Source organism: Heterodontus francisci, chromosome 41 (genome assembly GCF_036365525.1).
Source record: "Heterodontus francisci isolate sHetFra1 chromosome 41, sHetFra1.hap1, whole genome shotgun sequence".
Lineage (NCBI taxonomy): Eukaryota > Metazoa > Chordata > Chondrichthyes > Heterodontiformes > Heterodontidae > Heterodontus > Heterodontus francisci.
The window spans coordinates 28,389,906-28,415,552 of record NC_090411.1 but is presented as its reverse complement, the minus strand read 5'-3'; the positions used below and the strand labels follow the sequence as shown (position 1 = coordinate 28,415,552).

At 42.5% G+C, this 25,647-nt stretch overlaps 1 protein-coding gene across 4 annotated transcripts in view; it reads right to left on the bottom strand.

The window, feature by feature from the left end:
• Nucleotides 1-524: 524 nt before the first annotated feature.
• med25 (mediator complex subunit 25) overlaps nt 525-25,647 on the bottom strand; it is a 42,865-nt gene continuing 17,742 nt past the window's right edge. Inside the window, exons 6-20 of one of the 4 annotated variants that reach the window (XM_068019650.1) lie at nt 24,259-24,379; nt 22,908-23,064; nt 20,289-20,464; nt 18,532-18,640; nt 17,343-17,575; nt 15,006-15,125; nt 14,522-14,607; nt 12,995-13,052; nt 12,079-12,186; nt 11,040-11,225; nt 10,221-10,328; nt 9,077-9,160; nt 6,287-6,457; nt 4,767-4,971; nt 525-3,331 (exon numbers count right to left, since the gene is read on the bottom strand). In XM_068019650.1, coding sequence (XP_067875751.1) covers nt 3,228-3,331; nt 4,767-4,971; nt 6,287-6,457; nt 9,077-9,160; nt 10,221-10,328; nt 11,040-11,225; nt 12,079-12,186; nt 12,995-13,052; nt 14,522-14,607; nt 15,006-15,125; nt 17,343-17,575; nt 18,532-18,640; nt 20,289-20,464; nt 22,908-23,064; nt 24,259-24,379 — 2,026 coding nt within the window. In that variant the 3' untranslated portion in view covers nt 525-3,227. The remainder of the gene's footprint in view (nt 3,332-4,766; nt 4,972-6,286; nt 6,458-9,076; nt 9,161-10,220; nt 10,329-11,039; nt 11,226-12,078; nt 12,187-12,994; nt 13,053-14,521; nt 14,608-15,005; nt 15,126-17,342; nt 17,576-18,531; nt 18,641-20,288; nt 20,465-22,907; nt 23,065-24,258; nt 24,380-25,647) is intronic. The other 3 variants (XM_068019652.1, XM_068019651.1, XM_068019653.1) reach the window with 3 other exon arrangements.

Genomic DNA, 25,647 nt, shown 5'->3' with positions numbered 1-25,647 from the left:
ATATCTGTATCATAGGTTGACTATTCTGACCAACTTGAGTAAAGTGTCAATAATTGCTTGCGGTACTATACCCCAAGGAGGAGTCAGCAACGGAGAATGCTGTTACAACTGTCCTAGTCAACATCCATTGGCTCTCTACCCCAATACACCATCATTCATCTCTACACATTCTCTTCACAGTTGCAGATAGGATGGGGTCAAACTATCTCCACCCAGCGTCGCATCCAGCTCACACCCTTTGCTCTTCCGACTCTAGCTTACTGTGAATCCTACCTTCTCCCTCTGTCCCACCGTCAGGGGTAAGACTATTAACCATCATAGTCCTGCATCCTGGAACACTTCTCAACTACCTTTGCTACAGCCTTAAAACCTCCATAAGACCCATCCCTTCGAACATGCCTTTGATCACACCTATTTCCTTCCCTACTCTTGCTTGGTATCTGTTTCTGCCTCATCGCCTATCTTGTGAAGCACTGTATAGATGAAAGTTGTTGACAATTGGAAGGGAAAAAAACAAGCAGAAGTTAAGAATAAATTTATTTATGATCTGAAAAGAAACTATACAACAGAGTCCATTAAACACATTATTCCTCGGTACATATTACGAACAGTTTCAGTATTTCTATACAGCATTTGAAAGGATATAAACTTCTACACCACTATACAACATATAAAAATCTACACAAAAATGATATTGCATTTAATAAAAGTCCATCTCATTGAAATCATGAAAAGACCAGTCAGGGCTAGGCAGGAGGCGAGGCAGTGGGGGCAGGGAGAGATAGTTTCACTCCCATTCTGAACAGTAATCATATATGACAGTATATTTCTGGGTATTTGCCACATGGCAATAAGTGTTAAAATATGGAACTCTTAACCATTGCAACAAAACAATTTCTCCTTATTCTCAATCAATGTAAATAATTAGATCAATTAAAAAGCCAACACACTTTTAGAGTATGTTACTGATATATATTACAGTTTAAATACCTTTGTGAACCACTGAGCTTTGTGTCTTGGGATCACCAACTGAACAGACAGGCATTTTCTTTTTCTTTGCCTCTTCAAACACAGCTCTTAAAGGTTGTAAGGTTAACTTGTATTCATCTAAAAGCCCACCGCAAGTTAAAAATGCAAATTGCTAGACCTCACACTCTGACCCACCTGCAATTTCCAAGTTTCAAAGAACTTCGACAAGGTTAGACTGGCCATTTGTTTGCCATTCTGATGGAAAGAAAGGTGCTGAAACACTTAAGGGGAAGATGGGTAAATACATGGGGGAAGAGGGAGAAAATAACTGAAGGATATGCAGATAGGGTGAGGTGAAGCAAGATGGAAAAAGAGGATCATAAACACCAGCATAGACCCATTGGGTTGAGTGGCCCATTTCTGTGATGCAAATTCAATGAAATTCCATCAGCTTCCTTTTTTGTTGTATTTATTCATAAGATACGGGAAATATGTTGAAAGGGTGGATTTCAGGCTCCCCTAATAGACTAGTTGGTTCAAACAGTAAATGACAAGGTGTGAAGAACAGGAAGCTGCCAGGTTTGATGGCCAGTTTGTGGGGAGTTAACTGGTTCAAGCTAGTACAGAACCTATAACAGGCCACAGCTCCCTGGGTGAGAGGGGCCAAATGGCCTGCCAATACTCACACAGAAATGACAGGCATTCGACTGAGGTACTGGAGGATGTGTAGGCCCAGTGACACTGTACATCACCAGGAAGTCAATGCCCATGGAAGACAAAGTGAGATAATTCAGTGATGGGGTTGGGGTGGGGGGGGGGGGGGGGTGTGGTGGTTGCTGAAATGGTGGAATTAGGGCTAGTGCTTTGAAACTTTGCAATAAAAGTGGAAAATCAACTGAACGCTAATTTGGGAGACCTGCTCTTCTGAGTAGCGCCATTTAACGCAGGATACCCTGAGTTAAATAGGATCTGTTGAGAGGGATGCTTCCTTCCCCATTGGGTTATTTGCTGGGCGAGAATGACAGCAGAAGTTACCGAGTGCAGTCTTCCAAGTGGATAGAAACTCAGAACCCGGGAACCTCCAACTGTAAACATCTTCGCTGTCTCAGGATAAAGGATGAACAAACCTGTATTTGTATGGCAACTTTCATGGCCTCAGGACGTCCTTAAACACTTTACAGTCAATTAAGTACTTCTGAAGTGCAGCCATTGTTATCATGTAGGAAATGTGGTAGCCAAATTATGCACAGTAAGCTCCCGCAAACAGCTTTGAGATTAATGACCAGATCATCTATTTTAGTAAATAGTGGAGAACTCCCTTGTTGCTCTTTCAATTAATGCCACAAGATCTTTCTACCCACCTATTGAAAGCTGCAACCTAAATGGGAAGGAACAGTCAAGTTTGCAAGCAAAGCTTTAGTCATTTAACGTGCTCGGGTATGACCTCCATCCACTTTTACCCCTGCACCCAACTGTCCTTCCCCAGCTTATTTCTTGCTCCCTTGTAGCTTTGGATCTCAGTTACAGCAATGGTCACCACCTGGTCAGATGGTGACCATTGCTTGAATTTTTCATAACTCACCTGAAAATTTCTAAAATGAAAACAGGTTTTTCACCATTTTCTTGAAAAAAAATGTTTTCATACTTACAAGTGTACGCCGTGATATGGAGACAATCCGTCCTTAAGACTGTCAGTGAACTTGCATCATCAGCAAAGCAGACCTCAGAACTGAAAGCATGATCCCCACTAGCTGCCAATGTTTGGCTCAAGCTGACAACCCTAGTTACAATATTGATTACATGATGGTTATTTTCAGATCTGCTAACTGAGAGAGGATGAAAAAACAAACAAAACAACACAGACACCAGGTTGCCTTTTTCAAAAATAAAATTAAATACATTATTTTTTTTTTTTTAAAACTGCAGTAATCAGATCAATACACACTGAGCAAAAATAAACCAACACAATGAAAGCAACCTTCAAACTATGATGCAGCATTCAAAAGAGGGGTTCAGTCCCAGTCGGGTTACCTGATGCACCCAATCCCCTCTGCTTTTCTGAGAAAATCTAATATATTAAAAAAAAAACAAACAGACTCTGCCAGTTCCTACCAATGACCCATTTAAAAGGATAGAAAGTCAAATGTGAATTCCTTTGTTCACCCTTGTAGGACAGAAAGTAGCTCATGTCCCCTACTTAAAGACTGGGTTTCCATACATCACATCTTATGCAAAGAGAAGTCAAACTCGGGAAGCTTCTAGATAAGATCCATCAGAATTTCTTCCTCCAATAGACTCGTGCCTTGCTGCAGTCCACTCTGAGGAACTGGGCCCCGTGGACCTGCATTCATCATCATTTGGCCTGCAGATTTAAAAATTACAAAAAGAAAATCATAAACTGCACAACCAAGCACAAGCCGTGGGGCATGAACCTGAGCCTTGCACCCTGAATCTGGAAAAAGTAAAAGATAACTCCAGGGGAAAAATCTTCAAACCCCAAGTCTTTTCACCACTGCACTTCGGACCATATACAATTCTAAAACTATTGCCGCCTAAGAAGAACTTACAAACCAGTCAGTCATGGTGTATGGCAGTAACTCCAACTGAATCCTTTTCTTTTTATTCGTTCAACATCAACTTGTATTTACATAGCACCTTATCATAAAACATCCCGAGGTGCTTCATGAGAGCATTATAATGAAAAGTTTGACACTGAGTCACACATTAGGTGATATTAGACTAAAAGCTTGATCAAAGTGGTAGGTTTTAAGGAGCGCCTTACAATTCCAAAGGGTATACGGCGCAGTGGTTAGCACCGCAGCCTCACAGCTCCAGGGACCCGGGTTCAATTCTGGGTACTGCCTGTGCGGAGTTTGCAAGTTCTCCCTGTGACCGCGTGGGTTTTCGCCGGGTGCTCCGGTTTCCTCCCACCGCCAAAGACTTGCAGGTTGATAGGTAAATTGGCCATTGTAAATTGCCCCTAGTGTAGGTAGGTGGTCGGGAATATGGGATTACTGTAGGGTTAGTATAAATGGGTGGTTCTTGGTCGGCACAGACTCAGTGGACCGAAGGGCCTGTTTCAGTGCTGTATCTCTAAATAAATAAATATATGGGAGGCTCGTTTAATGGATGTGTCACACGTCAGCTATCAACAGAACATAACTAGATTCAGACGCTCTGGAATGATAATCCAACCTAAAAGAATCACATTCTCTCTTTGGCTAAACTAGGAATTCTTTGTAAAGGCGTAGACTCCCTTATGTGTGAACAGCTGGCAAAAGACTCTCTCAGATGCCCTCCAGGAAGAGGGATAGAGCATTTCTTCCCATGATATGTTGGTGATTCCCCAATTCCCTGGCTGATTAATCTCAACTACTACAGTTGGCTAAAAGCTCCTTCTTCATCTCATCACCAAGCCAATTCTACTCGGACACTTTTATTCTATGGTTCCCATGTAAGACTGTGTCCTCTGGAAAGAGACAAATGCTTATTTGTATACTTACTTGGCTTCTTCTCACAAATATTTTCCAATGATATGCTTTCCTAAATACAAATTGTACATTTAGGATTACATTCAATGTCAAGAAAATGACTGTTGACACGACCTCTAACTGCATTCAACCAGATGGGTTCTGATCCTTTAGGACTGGTAAACTCATGCACTTCCACTACCTGCCAATGTACTTGCACTTAACTTTCATTCACCCATCCAATTTTACCACTGTGGCCAACTTTCCCTTTACCAGATGATCCATATGCCCATTAATGGTAGCTGTCAGGACTCTGGGGTTCCTTACCTTGTAAAGGTGGGCGCTGTGCCATTTGGTTGCCCCATGGTTGCCCAGGACCTTGGTGCATTAGCTGTTGCCCTTGCATCTGGAGCTGTTGTCCTTGAGGGTGATGGGGCATCTGCTGGCCCATGGACTGATGGGACAGCATCTGTGAGGCTTGCTGCTGGATATGGTGCATGGATTGCTGAGGCTGTGGAACCCCACTCTGAGACTAGGACAAAAAAAAAAAAATCATTGAATTAAAAATAAATTACAGGACTAAAACAAACCAAGCAAAATCAAATATTCAATGTGAAGGAGAGGAGGTTAACCAGCCAAGATGGGGCAGTTTGGAAGCTTTTTTTTTTGCTTAAACAATACACGTGCATCATCCTTTGCCTTTAAGTACATTGGAATCCATTTTTAAAAACTATAATCTGGTTACATTTCTGGTTTATTCCAGGACTAGGAAGTTAACACTTTTATAATTTGATTTTACAACAATGTATACTGATAGAAAATTAATTTTTGTTGAGGTCGTTGGCACATTAGAAAGTCCCTTCAGAATTCTTATTAATCTGATACTATGAAGAACTTTGAAATGTTCCATCTTAAATAGATGTAAGTGCTTGTCACTTTTCAAGTCACTTCCTCCAAGTAACAGGCAGCACTAGGTGAACCTCAATTAAGGCAAGTCAAAGCAACTCCAATTTCACCCACTTGTCAGTACCACAATAAGCTGACCTTCCCACATGACAAAAACGTCCATATGCAAAATTATTCTGTACTTCAAGTCTCTCATCTGACCACCATAAGTCAGACATTGGGCCAATGTTTCTCCTGAAACTGCTTGAAGACCTGACTGGAAGAATCTTTTAAAAAAAAAAAATCAATAAGTACAGGGCAAGCACTTGTGGAGCTTCCTGAAACAGCCAGTGCACTTAATATGTTAGAGGTAACTCCTTTATAATTGACTCCTATGGTGGTGACAAATGGTTAGCACCCAAGATAAGTGGTCGCCAGTGATAAGACGGTGTAACTGGTGGGGAATGTAACAGAAACTTGAGATGCATGGGATTAACAGTAACATGAAGTTAAACTTTAAACATGGCCCTGTTGTATGCACCTATTCAAACCACCAAGGTAAATAATTCAGGAACTCCTACTCTCATCGCAGCAACAGTTGCAAACACCTAAAAACAAAACTAAAATACTGCTGATGCTGGAAATCTGAAATAAAAGAAGAAAACGCTGGAGATATGCAGGTGGTCCGGAAGCATTGACCTGAAATCTTAATTGGGTTTCTCTCTCCAGAGATGCTGCCATTTTTAATAGTTGCTAACATTTGGGCCACTTCTCCATCTCTTAGCAACTCAAATCCTGCTGCTCTTAACAGTGAAATGAAGTATATGACAAAATCCTGTGACAATCAAAGTTTCACTATAGGATAGGGTCCTGCAGCACACTTTGAAAAGCAGCACACGATTGAAAAGATGAGGCAAAAATGCTTCACGAAAGCAGATACTTGCATTTGGCATTACACTCACTGTTTGCTGGCTGAGGAGCAGGCTGCGAAGCTGTGGGTTAGCACCAGGGTTGGGCGGTCGGAGCAGGGGTCCAGTCTGCTGTGGAGCCTGAGGCTGATTCTGAGCTGGGCCGCCTGACTGCTGTGTTGCAGCCTGAGCTTGCTGCTGTGCTCTGAGCTGCAGCTGCTGCTGCTGTTAGTAGGAGACAGAGGGGAAAAAAGATCAAAAAGGTAGTGGGGCTGTGCTAAATTTGAGAAAGTAAACAATTAGAAATATGAATAATTTGAAGATTTCTCTGCAATGTTGCTATACCCAGTTCTTAGCTAGGTGGCTACATAAAAGCAGTGCATGGTACTGTTCTGTTCTATACAGACAGGGACGAGGGTACAGAAAGGCTGGTCGGATAATTCTTGCATTGCTTGTCTGCTGACTGCAAAGCAGCATTAGTGCACTGGCTGTCTTGACAAATCCCCAGTCAAGACCATTCTTCTATCCCAATAAGAGAGAAAAACACAGCAGAAGTCAGCAGCGGGACGACAAAGAACAACTGCAGAAGAATAAACTGGGAGAAAGAGTGGGAAACAAACAATTCTCAAAACAGCTGTATTAATATGCCAATATCAGCAAAATAACTCCAAACCTTTCACACACTCTTCAAAGGCAGCACTTGGCAATTGTACGTGTTCAGAGCTGATTTCTTCACCCTTTTATACCACCCATCCTGTTGTGTCCACAGCACTGAGTGGCAAACTCAATTATAAAAGATAAAAGTCAATAGACTCAAAGGGGTGCCTCTCCATAGCTGCATGGAAAAACCTAGGAACTCAGCATGACGAGGGGAATCCAGCCTGCATCTGCCAGGCAATGGTGCCTGATGTTGTAACCATGTCCTCGACTAGGTGTATTAATAACTGGGGGTGAAATTGAAGGGTGAGGGGTAGTGAAGCCCAATAGAGAGAAAAAGAAAACTCAGCTACTGATCCCATTCTCCATGACTATCCGCTGATGAAACACTCATGCCCACAGAGAACAGGATTAGGCTGGATATGGTCAAGTATCTTGCTGGCATATGGAAAAAGGCTGCTCAGGGCTGGGGAGTTACTAACACTTATAGGACTGAACGACTTCCAACAGAGGACCAAATACATATATACTTGCGTCTTCATTGCCTCCCAAAACAAAGATCAGCAAATTAACCATCAGCCATGGCTCAGTCAGAAGGACGTTGAGTTCTAGTCCCACTCCCATGACTTGAGCATAAAATCTAGGCTGACACTGAAGTGCAGTAGTGAGGGAGCTCTATACTGTCAGAGGTGCCATCTGTCGGAAACATCAAACCGAGGCCCCATCTGCCCTCTCAGGTAGGCATAGAAAATCCCACAGCCACTGTTTTGAAGAGCAAGGGAGTTCTCCCAGTGTCCTGGCTAATATTTATTCTTCAACCAACACCTAAAACAGATGATATTGTTATGAAGGTGCATCTGCTTTTTTTGTTAAAAATATTTTTTGAGGTATGCATAGTCAAGTTGAATAAATGTTGGACCAGTTTTTTTCCCCAAGAGGGTAAAGAGGACACTGAAAGAACCATTTTGGCAACAACGTATACTGGTTGTCACATGACAAGTTAAAAATAGAACAGAAACCCTGGTAACATGTGGGCAGAGAAGTCAGTCACATGCCCCCAATAGGACAAGCCAGGGAGCAGCAAAGTGCACCTGAGGGGGCAGCAAACTAAAGTTTTTGGTTGTAGTGTCAGTGTGTTTTAGCTTCTGGAATGAGATAAAGTTAGCCTGCTGAAGAAGTGTCAAGGAAGGAGAGAAGACCACAACCCAGCAACTCTCTAAAAAGACCCTGAGAAGTCCACTGTGTCAATTCATCTCATCTCCTGTCTTGAAGAGCTGGCTGAATTACTTCTCAACGCCGCCTGAAAAGAACTGTTCCAAAAGATCTCAGTGACCCGTCTATGTGTATTTGGAAGTTAGACTGTATGCCAGTTCTGGAACACAACATATCTCATCTGCTGTTTTCTTCAAAAATTGAGCAAGTAATCAGCCAGTGTTTTTTTTCTGTCTTTAATAGAACTCTGAACCAAAAAATCCCTTTTATTTTTTCGGTTAATGGTGTATATGTGCATGTATATGAGAGTGTGTGAGGGACTAAGGGAAAAAAAAAGGGCCTTTAAAATTTCCATTTGTGTATTCATGCTTTCTTCATTACTAGTTAAGGCTCGTTTTATAATAAGCTGATAATTTTGTTGTTCATTAAAGGAACCTGGTTAGTGTGTTCTATTCTGGGAAAAGTAGTGTATGATTGACCGTATTGGTAAGTGGGAAAATTTAAAACTTATGTTGTGACCTGTGGAGAAGTGGGACTAGAACAAACAGTGCACTCCTCCCACCTCAGCCGGAACAATATTTTCATTAATTTCTCTGCTGTTTGTGGGAGCTTGCTGTGCGCAAATTCGCAGCTGCATTTCCTACAACAGTGACTGCACTTCAAAAATACTTCAGTGGCTGTAAAGCACTTTAGGAAATCCTGAGATCATGAAAAGTGCTATGCAAATGTGGTTATTAATGAGGTTAATTTTCTTCAAGTTTCATACAAGTAGTTTCAAGACACAAGTTGTAAACCTGAGAGCTCCTGACAATCAGAGATGGCACAGCAGGAGATATGTCATTTATTATATTTGGAAGTAACTCATTACATGGAGGAAGGGAATTAACTGATAAGGCACTAATACCAAAGAGGTATATGTTTCCAGGTTGCTCTACAGCAAGAAAATAAAAAGTATGAAAAAAAAAGTACACTCACTAGATTCTGCTGCCGCTGTTGGTCATCCATAGTTGTTACTGTGTGAACCTGAGGTATTGAGGTGGTCACTGGCTGACCTGGCATCTGGATGGTGGAGGAAAGGCAGGGGGGGGGTCGGGGAGAGAAAGTAAAATCACTCTTTTAAAAAAAAAAAAAGTGCAAACTCAATACTTTCCAAAAAAAAAAAAAATCAAATAAGGGGATCTGATTGATCACAATTTGTTCCTTCGCCTTTGGGACTAATGGGACGATCGTCTCCTCTCTCATACCAACTGAAAAAGTCTGCAGCAAATTAAGTTTGGGACAGTCCCTGCTCAATCCCTGTGGGTATAAGCCCATAAAACACACTTGCTCAAAATTCAACATAAATTAGCAATCTTGTTCAGGGAGATCGAGGGGATGCAGGATGTGGGAAATGATACAGGAAGGCATGCATTCTTCTGAAATTGGAGGTGACATGTTCTACGAACAGAGCAAGAGGGAGCTTTACCCTCAACTAATCCAAGTTTTGCATCATCTAATTTGAACCCAAGTTAGCTGATCTCGGCCAGAACACTAATTGGCTTTGCCCCTGAGCTAGACAGGGAAACAAGTCAGCCAAAGTTCTAGAACCTAACGATTTTTGGAACGTGCACACAGGATTGGGTATGGTTGCAATAGCTGCCGTGGTCAACTAGCTTAGTGTCTAGACTCCCACATGAAGGGTAGCCACTCAAGTGAGGTACCCGAGACCTATGCTTCAGCAGAAGTCAGGACTTTCAGGAAAAGTGGCAGGAATTGGAGGAGGAAAATATAATATTCTCAATCCATCCTGTCATCTGAGTGGTTTCCTTAGCCACCCTCAGTTCAGGACGAAGAGTGCTCAAAACCCTAGAACGTCAGTAGTGCTTGCATCAGACAACTATTCTTACCGAGTCCCATTTCCTACAATACAACAGTGACTATGCTTCAAAAGGACTTCATTGGCTGTAAGTGCTTTGAGGAGTCCAATGGTTATGAAAAGTGCTATATAAATGCAAGTCGTTTTTCTTTCTTGCAACAGACACAATGAGAAAGGGGCTTTATCTAAACAGCTATGGAGTTACTGTATATCCTGCAACATCCAAAATATGAATTGCGAACCTCCACCTGGAACCATTCATACCTGTTGCTGTTGCACTCCTTGAGACACTGGCATTGTCCCAGGCGGCTTCTGCATAAATGCTGGATTGGGTATAGATCCAGTCCCTATTGGCTGCGTCCCGCCCATTTGCTGCCAAATAAAAAGATGCAAGATGGCACAAGAAAATCTATTAATATAGCTTGAGAAAACATTTGAAGGAAGTATACAGGAGAATTTTTTTTTTTTTTGCCTTTCTCCTGTCCTCAACATTTACGGAGAGAGGTTTAACATTACGTAGTGAAGACAGAAATAAACTGGAAGAAAATCAGAGGGGGAGAAAAAAAATTATGCTGGCTCCACTCCCCTGTCTAGAAAACCATTCTACGGGTTGCAGAAGTGAAGCCCAATTTCGCCTTCCTCCTACTGGAGAATATGCATCTTGCCTCCATTTAAACTATCTGCCTCCATTGCAAAATCAGGCTATCAACTCATACAGTGAGGTGAGCTAAAAATTCGTTCTACTCAACGTCCATGCAGTGTTGAGCTATTGCACTAATATCACACTACTTAAAAGCTGACTTAAATGTACTGTGCCCTCTAAATACATTTTCAAAGTTAGTCTGCTCATCAGAATTGCTACCTGAATATTATTTATGATTGAAATGATTTATATACTTCTTTGAGTTTGACAGTATTTTCTGGTTAATGGTACCCATAGACACACAAAAGATACTAATACACTTAAGCATTCCACTACAAGCAGATAAAATGGACAGAAACATACTTAAAAAGAGACCCTCCAAAAAGGCATAGGTTGAAAAGATGCATTTTTAACCAGAGATTTCTGATCAAACTGCTTACATTTCTCTGTTCAATTTTCTGTTGCTGTGCTTTCTTGTGGTTGGTTATGACGAGTCGGATTCCATTCACAAAGCCACTCTGATCATTTGGGATTAAACCCATGAAGATTTTCTTCTTGGAGGAGTACAGCAGCATCAAGACACGGACCTCACACGGAGCACTGTGTGGGAAATGGACACAGCCCGCCTGGAAGAAACATGGATCCAGGATATAGCATCAAAGTTGGACAAAATTCTGGATGGGACCGCATTCAGCAAATTCTAACCATTATGGAATAGGTGTCCAATGCATTTTCCAGTTCCCTGCCATTACGATTCCCACCTGTTACAGATCTGCAGCTTGTGCATGTGGTCTTACTGAGACTGGTTCCTATTTGCACCTCTTTCCTAATTCTTCAATTGTTTTCTTTTTGGTTCATAAAAACAAAACTTGCTGGAAATACTCAGCAGGTCAGGCAGCACTATTTATGTTTCGGTTTTCCAGCATTCACAAGATTTTGCTTTTGTCTTTTTCTGTTCACTTATTTTGCTAGCTAGCCTTCCTCTTGTAATTGCTGCCCCCCCCCCGCCCCCACCCCCATTTCCAAGACACATTGGGAGGAGTGGAACATAAACACCGGCAGAGACCAGTTGGGCAGAATGGCTTGTTTCTGCGCTGTACAATTTATGTAATTCTATGGCATGTCAAATCACTTGCTCAACTCATCATCTGTGACAAGACTTTTCTATGGGGTGGGGGGGGGGAAGAAAACGGAAGACAGAAATCCTACCCCACTCTTAGGAAAAATTTAATTTGAGCTAATTACTGTCTCCCAATACAACTTAATCTTTTCAGGGACTTCTAATTCATGAAACTCCCAGTCTTCACTTCCTCTTACAATCTGCAGGCTGTTAAAACCCAAATTTGGCTTCCCCTAATCACCACCTCTTCATTTAGTTCCTGCTCCCTTTTCAACCTTGGTGCTGTCCCTCAGCCTGAAAAAACTTCCAATAATGTCACCAGTGTTAAAATAGCTTGGTAGGAGCACTCGGGTACTTACAAAACCATTGGCCATGATTCGATACAGTCCCTTCAACGACTCCAAATCCTTATTTGTGAATTGGAACTGGACCATTCGAGAATTACGGAACAAATGCCCGAGTGTTGTCTAGATAGTTTCAAGGAAAAGGACAAGAACAGTAAAAGACAATTAGGATGGTAAAGTTCCCTACTCTTTTTCCTTCACTTTCCCCCAACTAAACAGCAATATTTTCTTCATGATCTTGGGTGAAACTGCATTATAAGCAACAAAGACCATCAAATCTAAATACTATGAACCACTGACAGGAGACATGGCAGGGATGGTAAGCATCTAGTCACGATGTTCCAGCCATCATGGGCATGGGGTAAGCTTGATGGAATAGCTGGTCTTTGCTGCCTGTCAATTTTGTATGTTTATAAGTTAGTTACATATATGTTTCCCTATTATCAATGCAGAACTACCATAATATGCAAATATAAAAAGGAGATTCTAATTTTCACACTCCCCTCTCCAGATATGTCAGACGTTCCAGACCTGTGCCAATGTAATACTGTAGCACATAACTAGGAGATGCCTGCAAGCCTAGCTGAGGTAAACTGAAAATTTACAGGGCATCTTTTATCGTTCCATGAAATGCTTTACTTCTGCTTGATGACTCTTGGACAATCTGCTCTTACGACTTATGTACGTGTTTGGGTGGTGGGGGCTCGACCGAGACTGTGAAGGGAGGGTTGGAAATGGATCCTGAAGTGCAAACCATCAGCACCTCACCACTTCTGACCAGAGAAAATATGTCAACACCTTGGACTCCTCTACATTATTTGCTCACCTAGTTTTCCACCCCTCCACAACATACCCCAACTTACTCCCTTCAGATCTTCTTGTGATCAATACATTAAATTCAAATCGGGAAAAATAATCCTCACTTACTTACCAATAGCTGTTGTGGAATGAGCTGCATGATAAGTTTCTGAGGCCACTGGTCTGTCTTCCTGTAGAAGAATTAGGATAGGGAGAAAGAAAAAAAAAAGTGACGGGGTATTAGTGCAACAGACGAGCAGAGCACACTCCCATTAACCATAGGTTCAGTGTTATTTTACACTTAGACATATATCCCGCCCCCCACCCCCCCCCACAACAACCCTCTTAGCTAAAAAGGGATGAATTCTTTCACATATATTTAGGAAGAGGGAACCTCACCTATCAAAGCCTCGGCAAACTCAATTTAAAAAGAGATTGGTGGTAAACAGAAAGGTTGCAAATCTGAAATAAAAACCAAAATGCTGGAAAGAGCAGAAATAGATTGACTTTTGAGATGAGGCATATTATCGGAATGGATCTCCACTCAAAGTGCTAACCCACCTTTTTATTTTCAGATGCTGATGAGTATGCTGTGTATTTCCAGCATTTTCTTTTGAAACCTGACAACTATTTTAAATATAATTTTTGCTCAAATACAACGCTGATTAAATAATGGCTGAAAGGTGCTACCGAATCCAATAGACCAAGGAGTTAAAATGAGATCAGCAAAGAGTCTTTAACCAAAAGGGATCGACGTTTCAACTTTAATACTGACAAGTAAGCCTCAGTAAAACCCAGCAACACTGACAAGTCAATTCTCCTGATTAGGTCACTGATACACACCCCACAAACAGAAATACTGAAAGATCAACAAAGACAGCTTTTGACAGAAGTTTTAAGGAAATGAACACATTCCTTGAAGACTTTTGTGCTGCAGTACTCTAGGTGTGCTACACTATCAGAGGTGCTACCTTTCAGATGAAACGTTAAACTGAGGCTCCGTCTAAGGTGGACATAAAAGATCACAGGGCACTATTTGGGAGAAGAGCAGGAGAATTTTCCTTAGTGCCTGCCCCAATATTTGTCCTTTAACCAACATCGCTTAAAAAAAATTATCTGGTCATTCTCTCATTGCTGTCTTTGGGAGCTTGCTGTGTGCAAATTGGCTACCGTGTTTCATAAATTACAACAGTGACTATGCTTGAAAGCACTTCACTGGCCGCAAAGTGCTTTGGGTTATTTTGAGACTGTGAATAACACTATATAAATATATATGAGCTGAACAGAATGGAGGCTTAATCTCAAAGTCTGCGCGAGCCACTGATCTCAGCTAGGGTAGTATTAATGATGGTGTCAGCATCCCACGGATAAAATAGCTAAACTTCTGCTCGTGTGGAAATTGGGCCAGGAATGAAATGGGCTCAGCTGTGATGCACATCCATGTAGAATAGCAAGTTTTGCCAACAATGCTGCCTAAGCTCTAAGAATAAGCACTTGGATGAGGTACCAAGGGGGGTTACCGGCATCCAAGGAACCTCATCCCAACAAATGCCATCATGAAACAAGAGGAGGAGGAAAAAATATCACGTTTGATTTTTTTTTAATGGGATCCTTCTGGCAAGACTTTGTTTAAATAGAATCTTTCTGCTCTCATACTTACAGATTCTCTCCTGGGTTGACGTACACCTGGCATGGAAGTGATCGTGTCAGTTTTGCATTTAAATCCACCGATGCAGGTTTGGGTTTCTGGGGAAGGTGGGGTTAAAAAGAAAGTCATTCTGGGCAACCTTGGTAGAGTGAAGCCAAGTTTTGAAAATGACTCAATTTCTGAAGATATAACACATGCCAATGGCTGTAGTATTTTAAAATATCACTGTAAATAACTGTTCCAGCAACATTAAGTGGTTGTGCATTCATTCTTCAAGTAAATTATATATTTTTCCTTTTCAAAATCTTTTGTTTGGTGGGTGGCAAGAGAGAAATGTTAAGCTTCAAGCAATTGGATGACTGCAAGCTAGACAGCTTGGCATATTATTAGACAACCAAATACCTCCTTTAGGTTTAATCTGACATATTTCTCCTTTAATTTTGCTCTTCTGGCACAATTCCAGTCAATAAAAAATACAAAGACTGACATATCTCACCTCCTGCCACTCCAAGACCCCACTCCATGCTAGGATTTTATTGGCCACCGAGCCAGGAGGCGGGGGTGCTACAGTCACTCCAACCACATTTCCAGCACCTGCTCCGACACCCACGGTCTGCTGAAAGAACAGAATAAAATGCACAGTCCTAATTATTGAGTAATCGTGAGTACTAAATTGCTCTCCCCACCCACCCCCCAACCCAATTTTGCTTTTGTCCTCTCGCATCACAATGCCGGACAGGCATGGTCATAGTTCTTGCTTAGTCCACAACCTAGTGCCTGTGTAACGCATGTATATGAAAGCGGCCATCAGCAAATTAGTCAAGAATAGGTGGGCAGCATTGTGAAAGGGAGGGCCTGTACGGCAAGAAAACCTGTCAAATTTGCAGAGAGTACTAATTAGGAGGGGCAGTGGAACCGGTAGAGCCAACTCAAAAATTTATAGAATGATCTGGACAAAAGAAGCACGTCATAAGAGTCATAATGGCACAAAAGGAGGCCATGCAGCCCATCGAGTCAATGCTGGCTCTCTGAACAGCAATCTAGTCAGTCCCATTCCCTGTGGGCAGAGCAGTGGTAGATCATATTTAATACAGGCAAATGCAAAGTACTGCACATAGAAAGGAAAAATAGGCACACACTTCTACTCCATGAATGATGTTGAAATGATTAAGGATGGTGCCTCAAAAGACTGAGGATCCTCAATAGACTTGACACTCAAAATGTCCAACCAATAAGAGCAGCAATCAATAAAACAAGTAAAATGCTTAACTATACAGGCAAAGAAAGAACAAGTTAGGGGAAGTCATGATCAAACTGTGCAGCGCTCTGGTCAGAGTGCACCTTGAACCAATTGGTTTACACAGTTCATTATCATACTTTCACCTATTAGCCTGACATTGAAGTTAGCCAAATTAATTAATTCTCCCATAATGTTCCTAAATACTGTTCTCTATCTCCATCAGTACCTATCTGAATTTATTCTTCCATTTCAGTTCTTGGACTTCACCCCTACCCTCCTCTCCACATACACAGAAGGACAAATCTGGACTAAAGGTAGGAAAGTAGAAAGGTTGACAAACAGACCGCAGGAATTAGTCAATGATGGCCCATAAGCACATATTGGTAAGTCTGAATAGCACAGGTTTTCTGTGGGAGACCTTCAATCCACTTCGCACCTCCCCAAAGAGTCCGCAAACATTCACTTTGAAGGTGGAACCTCAGAGGCAATCCATACCTTTCCACTTATGCCCCCTTTCCTCGATGCTCCTCTGCTTTCCTGAGGACACTGCCTCATGCTACAGTGCAGTTCCATGGGTACGACATGCAGTCCAGCACAAAGGAAGATGGTTGTGGTTGTTGGAGGCCAATCATCTCAGCCCCAGGGTATCAAAGCAGGAGTTCCTCAGGGTAGTGCCCTAGGCCCAACCATCTTCAGCTGTTTTATCAATGACTTTCCATCCATCATAAGGTCAGAAGTGGGGATATTTGCTGATGATTCCTCAGATAATGAAGCAGTCGTGCCCGCAAAAGCTGGACAACGTTCCGCCTTGGGCTGATAACTGGCAAGTAACATTCACCCCATACAAGTCCCAGGCAACGACCATCTCCAACAAGTTTGAATTTAACCATTACGCCTTTACCTTCAAAAGCATTACCATCAACATCCTGGGGTTACCACTGACCAGAAACTTAACTGGACATATAAATACTGTGGCTACAAGAGGAGGTCAGAGGTGGGGAACTCTGCAGCGAGTAACTCACTTCCTGACTCTTCAAAACCTGTCCACGATCTACAAGGCACAAGTCAGGAGTGTGACAGAACGCTCTGCACTTGTCTGGATGAGTGCAGCTCCAGCAATACTCAAGACGCTCAACACCATCCAAGACAAAGCAGCCTGCTTGATCAGCACCCCATCCACCTTAAACATCCATGCCCTCCTTCACCAGTGCAAAGTGTGGCAGTGTGTACCATCTACAAGACTCACTGCAGCAACGCGCCAAAGCTTCTTCGACAGCACATTCCAAACCTGCAACCTCTTCCACCTAGAAGGACAAAGACAGCAGATTCATGAGAACATCACCACCTGCAAGTTCTCCTCCAAGCCACACACCATCCTGACTTGGAACTGTATCGCCATTCCTTCACTGTCGCTGGAACCTGGAACTCTCTCCCGAACAGCACTGTGGGCATACCTTCACCATACGGATTGCAGCAGTTCAAGAAGGCAGCTCACCACCACCTTCTCGTGGGCAATCAGGGACGGGCAACAAATGCTGGCTTTGCCAGCAACGCTGGCATCCCAAGAACAAGTAAAAAAAAATTGTTACTCACTATGGACTGCTGGCTGGGCTGCTGTGCTGCGGCCTGCGGCTGCTGTGGCAATGGAACACCAGTAGTAACTGTGGATACCAGACTAGACTGTGCTGCTGCAGTCATCATGGAAGCTGTGGATGGGATGACTTTAGCCATGCTGGCCACAGAGGTGGTCGTTAACGTTTGCGGAGTGGCCTGGCTGAACATAGCTCCCACACTGGAAGCAGGAGGTATCTGGCTGACTGCAGGAACTGTGAAGAAACAAAATGTGAAAAACAATAGTTCAGCAGTCTCTACAACATGTTTTTCAATATTATTTTGTAAGCGACAGTACAGAAACAATATATCTCCCCTCAACAATTTTCTTCCCTCTTCTAAAAAGTACTAGTTCTCACTGGACTAGGATTCCATGGACACCAGTTCTCAACAATCTTTCCCAAATAGTCATTCCTTGAAATCCAGACAGGCTACAAAATTTTGGAGGTCATCCCAGCCAAGTCAAATTCTGTCTTTACCCAACATATATAAACACTTTCTAGTAAAGGTCTTTGAAAGGAACTCTGGTGAAAGGTCACAGACCTGAAATATTTGCTCTGGTTCTCACTGAACAAATGCTGCCCGACTTGTTGAATGGTTCCAGCATTATCTGTATTTATTCCGGTAAAGGTCACTGGTCAGTGATCAAGAGCAGGAATCCTGTCTGATATGCCGCCACCATTCCTTAGCCCAGGGCACTGAGGTCAAATTTGATGCACCTAATACTGCCCTGGCCAAGATCAGCTGACTCATCAGAGGCTAGGAACCAAACATTCAATCTTTTGGGTTAGTATGGTTTAGTTAATACCATGCCCATTAGGCAATCATGGAAACAAATATACCCTTTGGCTTCAGAGCAGAATTAGAAGGGTATTAAAGGCCTTGTATTTTGTTGCTCCAGAAGCATTATTATATTAGTCCTTGGAAAATAGGTTCAGTTCCAAAAGGTCACCTTTAGATCATTATTTACTTTACAAACTAAGCCTAGGACAAAATAAATGACAAACTGAGTGAGGGCACATGAATTAAAATATGAAATTTTGACAGCTCTATATAGATCTGTGCTTGTAACACCTCACTGCCATATAAAGGGTACACAGAGTGACAGAAAAGCCTACAGAATTACAGAATGCAGTTTACGGTCACCGAGTCTCTGGTGCTTCAATCTTACATCGATTGGTTGATGGGACCACAGCTGCCTTGAGCTGATTGGTCGCTGTTTCCACGGCAATCTGAGCAGCAGCTTGAGCAGCAGCAAGGGAGCCAGACACTGCAGGGCCCTACAAACAAGAGAAATTAAAGGCAAACACTATATTAAAGCAAATTGGCAAGCCTAACCTGTTGCAGCAAAATCTTGAAGAAAATATATATATATATTTTTTTTTTAAGGCCTTCTTGGATACACTTGCTTGTGTGACGTCTATTGACAATGATTCTTACTATGCGATTTGAGTATTTAAAATACAGTGCTTGAACTTTGTAGTCAATGCGCAGAAACAGACATAAGTTTACCGAATAGGAACACAGGGGCTGTTTGCCAAACATTACAGTGTTAACCTCCTTTCAAAGAAGCTTCAATAATGAAGCAAACTGTTCCGGTCCACAGCAGGACTTGGACAGCACTCAAAGCGTGGGCAGACAAGTGACAAGTAAAACACGCGCCATCTAAATACATCATCACTGCCACCATCAGTATCCTCGGGTATTGGGGCATTGACCATGAGCTTAACTGGAATTACATTAGACCCCAGTTCAGCAACACCTCAGTTTTAAAATTCTCATTTTTGTGTTCAAAACCCTTCCTGTCTGTAACCTCCCTTCCCAATCTCCTTTGCAACCCCAATTCTTCAGCTCCACCACTAGTGGTTGTGCCTTCAGCTGCCTAGGTGCTAAGCTCTGGAATTCCCTCCCTAAACCTCTTGGTCTCTCACTCTTCCTTTGCTGCTCCTTAAAACCTACCTCTTTCACCAAGCTTTTATCCTTCATGTGCCTTGGTGTCTAGTTTTGTCTGATAATGCTTCTGTGAGGGCCTAGGGACATTTCACTACATTAAGGGCACGAAAGAAATGTAAGCTGCCGTTGGATCAGCCATATCAACACACAACTACAAGAATAGGACCCTTCTGAAGAAGGGTCACTGACCTGAAACGTTAACTCTGCTTCTCTCTCCACAGATGCTGCCAGACCTGAGTATTTTCAGCATTTCTTGTTTTTAATTTAAGAATAGGACAGAGGTTTGTTACACTGACAAATTCCTCACCTCTAGAGTCCTCAAAGCCGCTCCACCATTTACAAGGCTCAAGTTAGGAGTGTGCTGGAATACTTAATACTCACCTGGATGGGTGTAGCCATAACAACGCTCAAAAATCGAAAAACATCCAAGCCAGAGAAGTCCCCTTGATCGGTATACCTGCTACTGGACTCAAGAACCATCCCCTCCACCTTCAGCACACTGTGGCTAGAGTATGCACTATCTCATTAAAACTATCAGCCCAGCAACCTCTAAAATATTAGTTTTAAACTTTATGGACTGAGATGATGTAGAAAAACTTCATATTGCACAGTACCATTGCTAAATAGGACAACTATAACATTGGGTTACATTAATACAGTACGGCTGAGTGAAAGATGCAGGTTTCAAATTGGAAGGGTTGCTCTACTGAAGGAAACTGTACTCAGTCTGTTTGCATCAGAACATGCTGTTGGAAAACATTCAAATTCTAACACCTTGCTAGAAGCTATACATTTTGGATAAATAGCTGGGATTCTTCCTCATTCCACCAAAGGGTTAAAGAGCTCGTCAACAATCACATCTCAAACGAAAAGAATCTCCAACTTATGTCAGATGGTGGAGATCCGCTGGAAGCCCTTCAAACCTACTCTAAAGAGTCATCGAAAAGCTGATAAGTAACAGTTAACTGCATTTACCTGATATGGCTGAGACACCGAAGGCATCGCCTGGGACTGTGATGGTGGCTGTGACTGAGATAGCTGGGGTGCCTGTGGCTGACTCGACAACAGACTTGGTTGTTGCTGCGCTGATGGTTGTGACTGTGATGGAGCTGGCTTCTGTGGCATTGCATTAGCTGCAACTGTTCCTCCACCTAAGCAAGCACAAAATAGGTCAAAATGGTAGCTAGTTCCCATTTTTACAATGATCGAAAGTTACAAACTTTGGTGTAGTGATGCAGAGGGGACCTAGTACAGGTTGCAATGTACACAGTTACTTCCTCTTTTTATACTTCAAGAAATATGACTCCACCGGATACCATATCCCTTAATATCTATGGTTAGCAAAAGTCTATCAAGCTCAGATTTAAAATTATTAACCTAGCATCAATTGCCATTAACAGAAGAGAATTCCAAACTTCTATCAACACTGGTGTGCCAAAGTGTTTCGTAACGTCACTCCTGAAAGGCTTGGCTCTAACTTTAAGGCTACCTCTCCTAGTTTCCAGCCAGCGGAAATAGTTTATCTTTATTTACCCCATCAGTTCCCCTTAATATCTTGAGAACTTCTATCAAGTCAACCATTAACCTTCTAAATTCTAGTGAATATCACACTAGTTTGTTTAATCTCTCCTGGTAATGTAACCCTTGGAGTCCAGGTATCATTCTGGTAAATCTATGCTGCACTTACTCCAGTGATCAGGAGCAGGAATTGCAGCTGATGTTTTCCCCTCATTACTACTGAAGCCAGATGTGCTGCACCCGCTTATTGCCAATCCAACCGAGGTCAGCTAACTAGGCATACACTGGGAAGCGGAGGTGCAAGTGGCTGGTCAGCATGGCGTGGTTACCAACTAAGCCATCAGGAAACAAAAGACTGAGGTCCAACACAATGCATCAACCATCAATCCCCATCCAACTCCTGAACTGGATTTAAACCCAGGTTTTACAGTGAAAGAACATATCAATTAGGAGCAGGAGTAGGCCACTCGGCCCTTCAAGCCTGCCCAGCCATTCAATAAGTTCATGGCTGAACTGATTACTCCACATTTCCACCTACCCCCCAATAATCTTCCACCCCCTTACTTATCAAGAATCTATCTACCTCTGCCTTAAAAATATTCAAAGACTTTGCTTCCACCACCTTTTAAGGAAGAGAATTCCAAAGACTCACGGCCCTCAGAGAAAAAATTTCTCCTCATCTCTGTCTTAAATGGGTGACCCCTTATTTTTAAACAGTGACCCCTAGTTCTAGATTCTTCCACAAGGGGAAATATCCTTTCCACATCCACCCTGTCAAGACCCCTCAGGATCTTATATGTTTCAATTAAGTCGCCTCTTACTCTTTTAAATTCCAATTTTAAAAAAAGAACAGTGTGCAAACCAATTACAACAGCAATAACAAGCATTTATATTGCATCTTCAATGTTGGAAATCCCAAGGTGCTTCACTGGAGTGTTATCAAACAAAATGTGACATACTGCTAAAGGAAGAGTCATTAAGAGGGGTGACTAGGAGAGACAATGCCATCATTCTTGCTATCCAGGCTGAATTTAGACCCAGCTTTTAAAAAGGAATTCAGTCCTCATTGGCAGAAAGGTATAAAACCTGGAATTATGTAGGTTTTTTGTTTAAGGTTAGATTTGGTCCGTGGAGAGAATTTTTCTCCAAAAACACACTGTGGGTCACTGCAAGACTTTACCCACTGCATTACTGGAATGCTGATCTTCACATTTAGAGGAGGAATACTTTTCCCAATAGCTCAGCAGTGTATCTCGTGGGCAGCTAAGCCATACAGACCAGGAATATTTGATCCCTGACCCATGCCGAAGCCATTGTAGTGCTCCTCATTGCCAGTCCGGCTGAGATCAATTATTTCAGCACAGACTGGGTCAGCTAATTTCAGCCAGGGCTCGACTGACATCACTGGAATGTGGAGAAAAAATAAATTTAAAAAACTCACTGAATGTCTCGGCCTGATTACTACCTAAAGACCCCTACTGGAATATGCACTGAAGTGGACAATGGTGAATACAGTCGAAGACTCAGATGTGATGCCTCCACAAAGAGTAGTCTTGCCATCACATGATTGCAATCCAGTGGCCTCTGCTGGAAAGTGCATGTGCATGTGTACAGGTGCCCGGTGAGGGCAGAATGAGGCGCCAGCTGCTCTCTGATTGAACGGCTTGCCAATGCTCACCATCAAGGTTCACACATGAATATGACCATGTGGACAAGGTATAAGGGAGTGACCGAAGCTCAGGAAAACTATACACCTTTGAGGGGAAAGGGAGCAGTGGGGAAAAAAAGTGAATCTTTTATCTGGTCTTCCCCCTTTTCAATATCTGGAATGACAGTCAGCCACTTCACTGTCTGCAAAGCCTTTTAAAATATGAGAGACTGAGGCTTTAGGTAAATGCAGCTGTTTTTTCTTTCTAATATTGCTGATGCAATGCATTTTCAAGGCTTACAGTGCACATGTTCTGATGCGATAGCAAGTTAACCTTGTGGTGTGGTGTGGTGTGGCTTGGATTGCAGGTGACCTTGGAGACAGATCACTGGGAGCCAGCGCAGTAATGTTGGTGCGACAGTTCTTACCTGGAAGCACCATCCCCCGGATCATTATCATATGCCGTGGGTCCTGACTATAGTCCTTCAGCTGAGTCTCCACGACGTTGCCTGGTGCTGCTTTTTCAAACAGCACACGCAAGGCAGGCAGCTTACGAGGAGACACCACAGAGAAATGGATCCCTCTCTGCAGAATAAATACACAATGCAACATGTTAAAACTAGATGTAATAAGAGATGGTGAGTGGGAGAGGGGGAGTGAAAGAGACAATTATACCTTATCTACACATGCAAGAGCCAAACCTTTTACACAATTCTTTGCTGCAAAACAAAACATACATTTTCTCAACGACATGTGTTAAGATGCACCATTAGAAGGCAGGCTTGGTCAAAAAACTGATACTATGGTTACTGGGCTCCAACATGTACGGGGAGGGTGGGGGGGGGGGGGGGGGCGGCACCCAGACATACCAAGAGGAAAAGATGAGGGTTCCCACTACTGGTGACTATCCAGTGAACCTGGCTGTAAGTAGCGTGTGTGAATGGCGGAAGGAGACAGGATTGAGCTTGCTGCTTACTCCCTCCAGCACAGAATAGTTTGCCAGCACTCACTGCCCAGCCTCATATATGAAGATTAGGTGGGAGTGGGGGCGGGGGCCTGATGCCTGGGAAACTTACCCCTAACAAAGAGTCAGCAGCTTCAGGGGAGAACTAGAGTCATAGAATGATACAGCACAGGAGGCGGCCATTTGGCCCATCATGCTTGTTCCAGCTTGATGTACGACAGAGAGAAAATATAGTTTGGTGGGAAGGGGGCGGGTGGTGTGGAAATTGATTTTTTTTGTTTTATATATAAAAACTTAAAAAATGTTAGGCACTGGAAGAAAAGCAAGCAAGATTGGCACAATGAGGTTTGTGATCTTTCTGACTAATTTTCAAATTAATCTGGCCCCATATAGCTAGTCTGTGTTTCTAAAATTTAAAAGTAGTATCGCAGGCAGAGTAAGTGTTCAAAACATTCTTGTCAGATTATTGGGTGATTTCACCTTCCCTTCACTGACATGCAAACGTGGATCAGTGATTTGGTTATTTTCATATTTTTGCTCTTGGTCTTTCAAACTTACAAGGTTATACTGAAAAATAAATCAGGGCTTGCAAGTAAAACCTTCACACAGGAAGTGCAGAAGTCTGCCTGTGAATGGCAAACAATCAGCACTACATCACTCAAGCACCCTAAACATGAAGCACTGCTCAAAACAACTGGGGTAAGTTCCAGGAACCACTGGCAACATCTTGTTCAATAAACAAAACATATTCTCCACATCAATCTCCCCAGTGACCATAATTCTTCAACTGCCGCTAGCCCACAGAAAACACTCACGTCTCCGATCATCTGCACAAGATTATCTGTTGTGAAGCCTGAGTACGTGGTGCTCTCCACAGCTGGCAGTAGGTATGGCGGAGAGTTACAGATCAAAACACAAACTTTGTGAGTCTGCCCACTGAAATAGAGAAAAGGCATGTTTAAAAACACACAAATACCCAACCCACTCTGAATTCCAATCTATCTCACAGCTCACTTGATTAATTCCAAATTGGTTCCAACCTGTTAATAACAAGACATTTGGTTCACCCAATGGAGAGTGGCCAAGAGCAGTGCCTAGTGTAACATTTGGTTACTTTTCAATCTTGGCAGATTCCAGTGCCCAAAACATGACTGTAATGAATTACAGGTACAGACCTACAGTAAAAGTTGCAGGAAAAAAATATTTAAGATTACTGACTTCGGGAGCGATCTGAATCTTCATTTGAGAGTAGCAGGACTGTGAAACGGGATTTGAAGGTGGTATCAAAATTACTTCTACAGCCCTGATCACTCCACATAATCAAAAAAAAGAGGGGAAATTAAATTATGCATTGTCCACTATCCCTTGATAGCTTTGGTTAACAAAACTGTATCAATCTCGGATTTAAAATTCACAATTGATCTTGCATCAATCGCTGTTTGTGGAAGTGAGTTCCAAACTTCTACCACCCCAGAAGTGTTTCCTAATTTCACTCCTGAAAGGTCTGGCCCTAACAGTTAAATTATGCTCCTTAGTCCTAGGATACCCAACAAAGCAGGAGTATTTTCTCCCAGTCTACTCTATCTGTGCCCCTTAATATCTTGAAAACTTCAATCACATCACCCCTTAATCTTCTAAATTCCAGGGAAGACAACCAGAGTTTGTGCAATCTCTCCCTGTGATGTAACCCTTGGAATCCAGGTATCATTCTGGTAAATCTACGCTGCATTCTCTCCAAGGCGAGGGATCAGTGCTAGGGCCTCAACTATGTACAATCCATATTAATTGAGTTGGATGAGGGGACTGAGTGTACCACAGCCAAATTTGCTGAAGATACAAAGATAGGTAGGAAAGCAAGTTGCGAGGAAGCTATAAATAGGTTACCTGAGTGGGCAAAAATTTGGCAGATGGAGTATTATATGGGAAAACATGAGGTTGTCCACTTTGGTGGGAAGAATAGAAAAGCAGAACATTATTTAAATGGAGAGAGATTGCAGAATGCTACAGTACAGTGGAATCTGGGTATCCTTGTACATGAAGCATAAAAAGTTAGCATGCAGGTACAAGAAGTAATTGGGAAGACAAATGGAATGTTGGTCTTTATTGCAAGGGGAATGGAGTATAAAAGTAGGGAAGTCTTGCGTTGGTGAGACCACACCTAGAGTACTGCATAGTTATAGTTTCCTTATTTAAAGAGGGATATA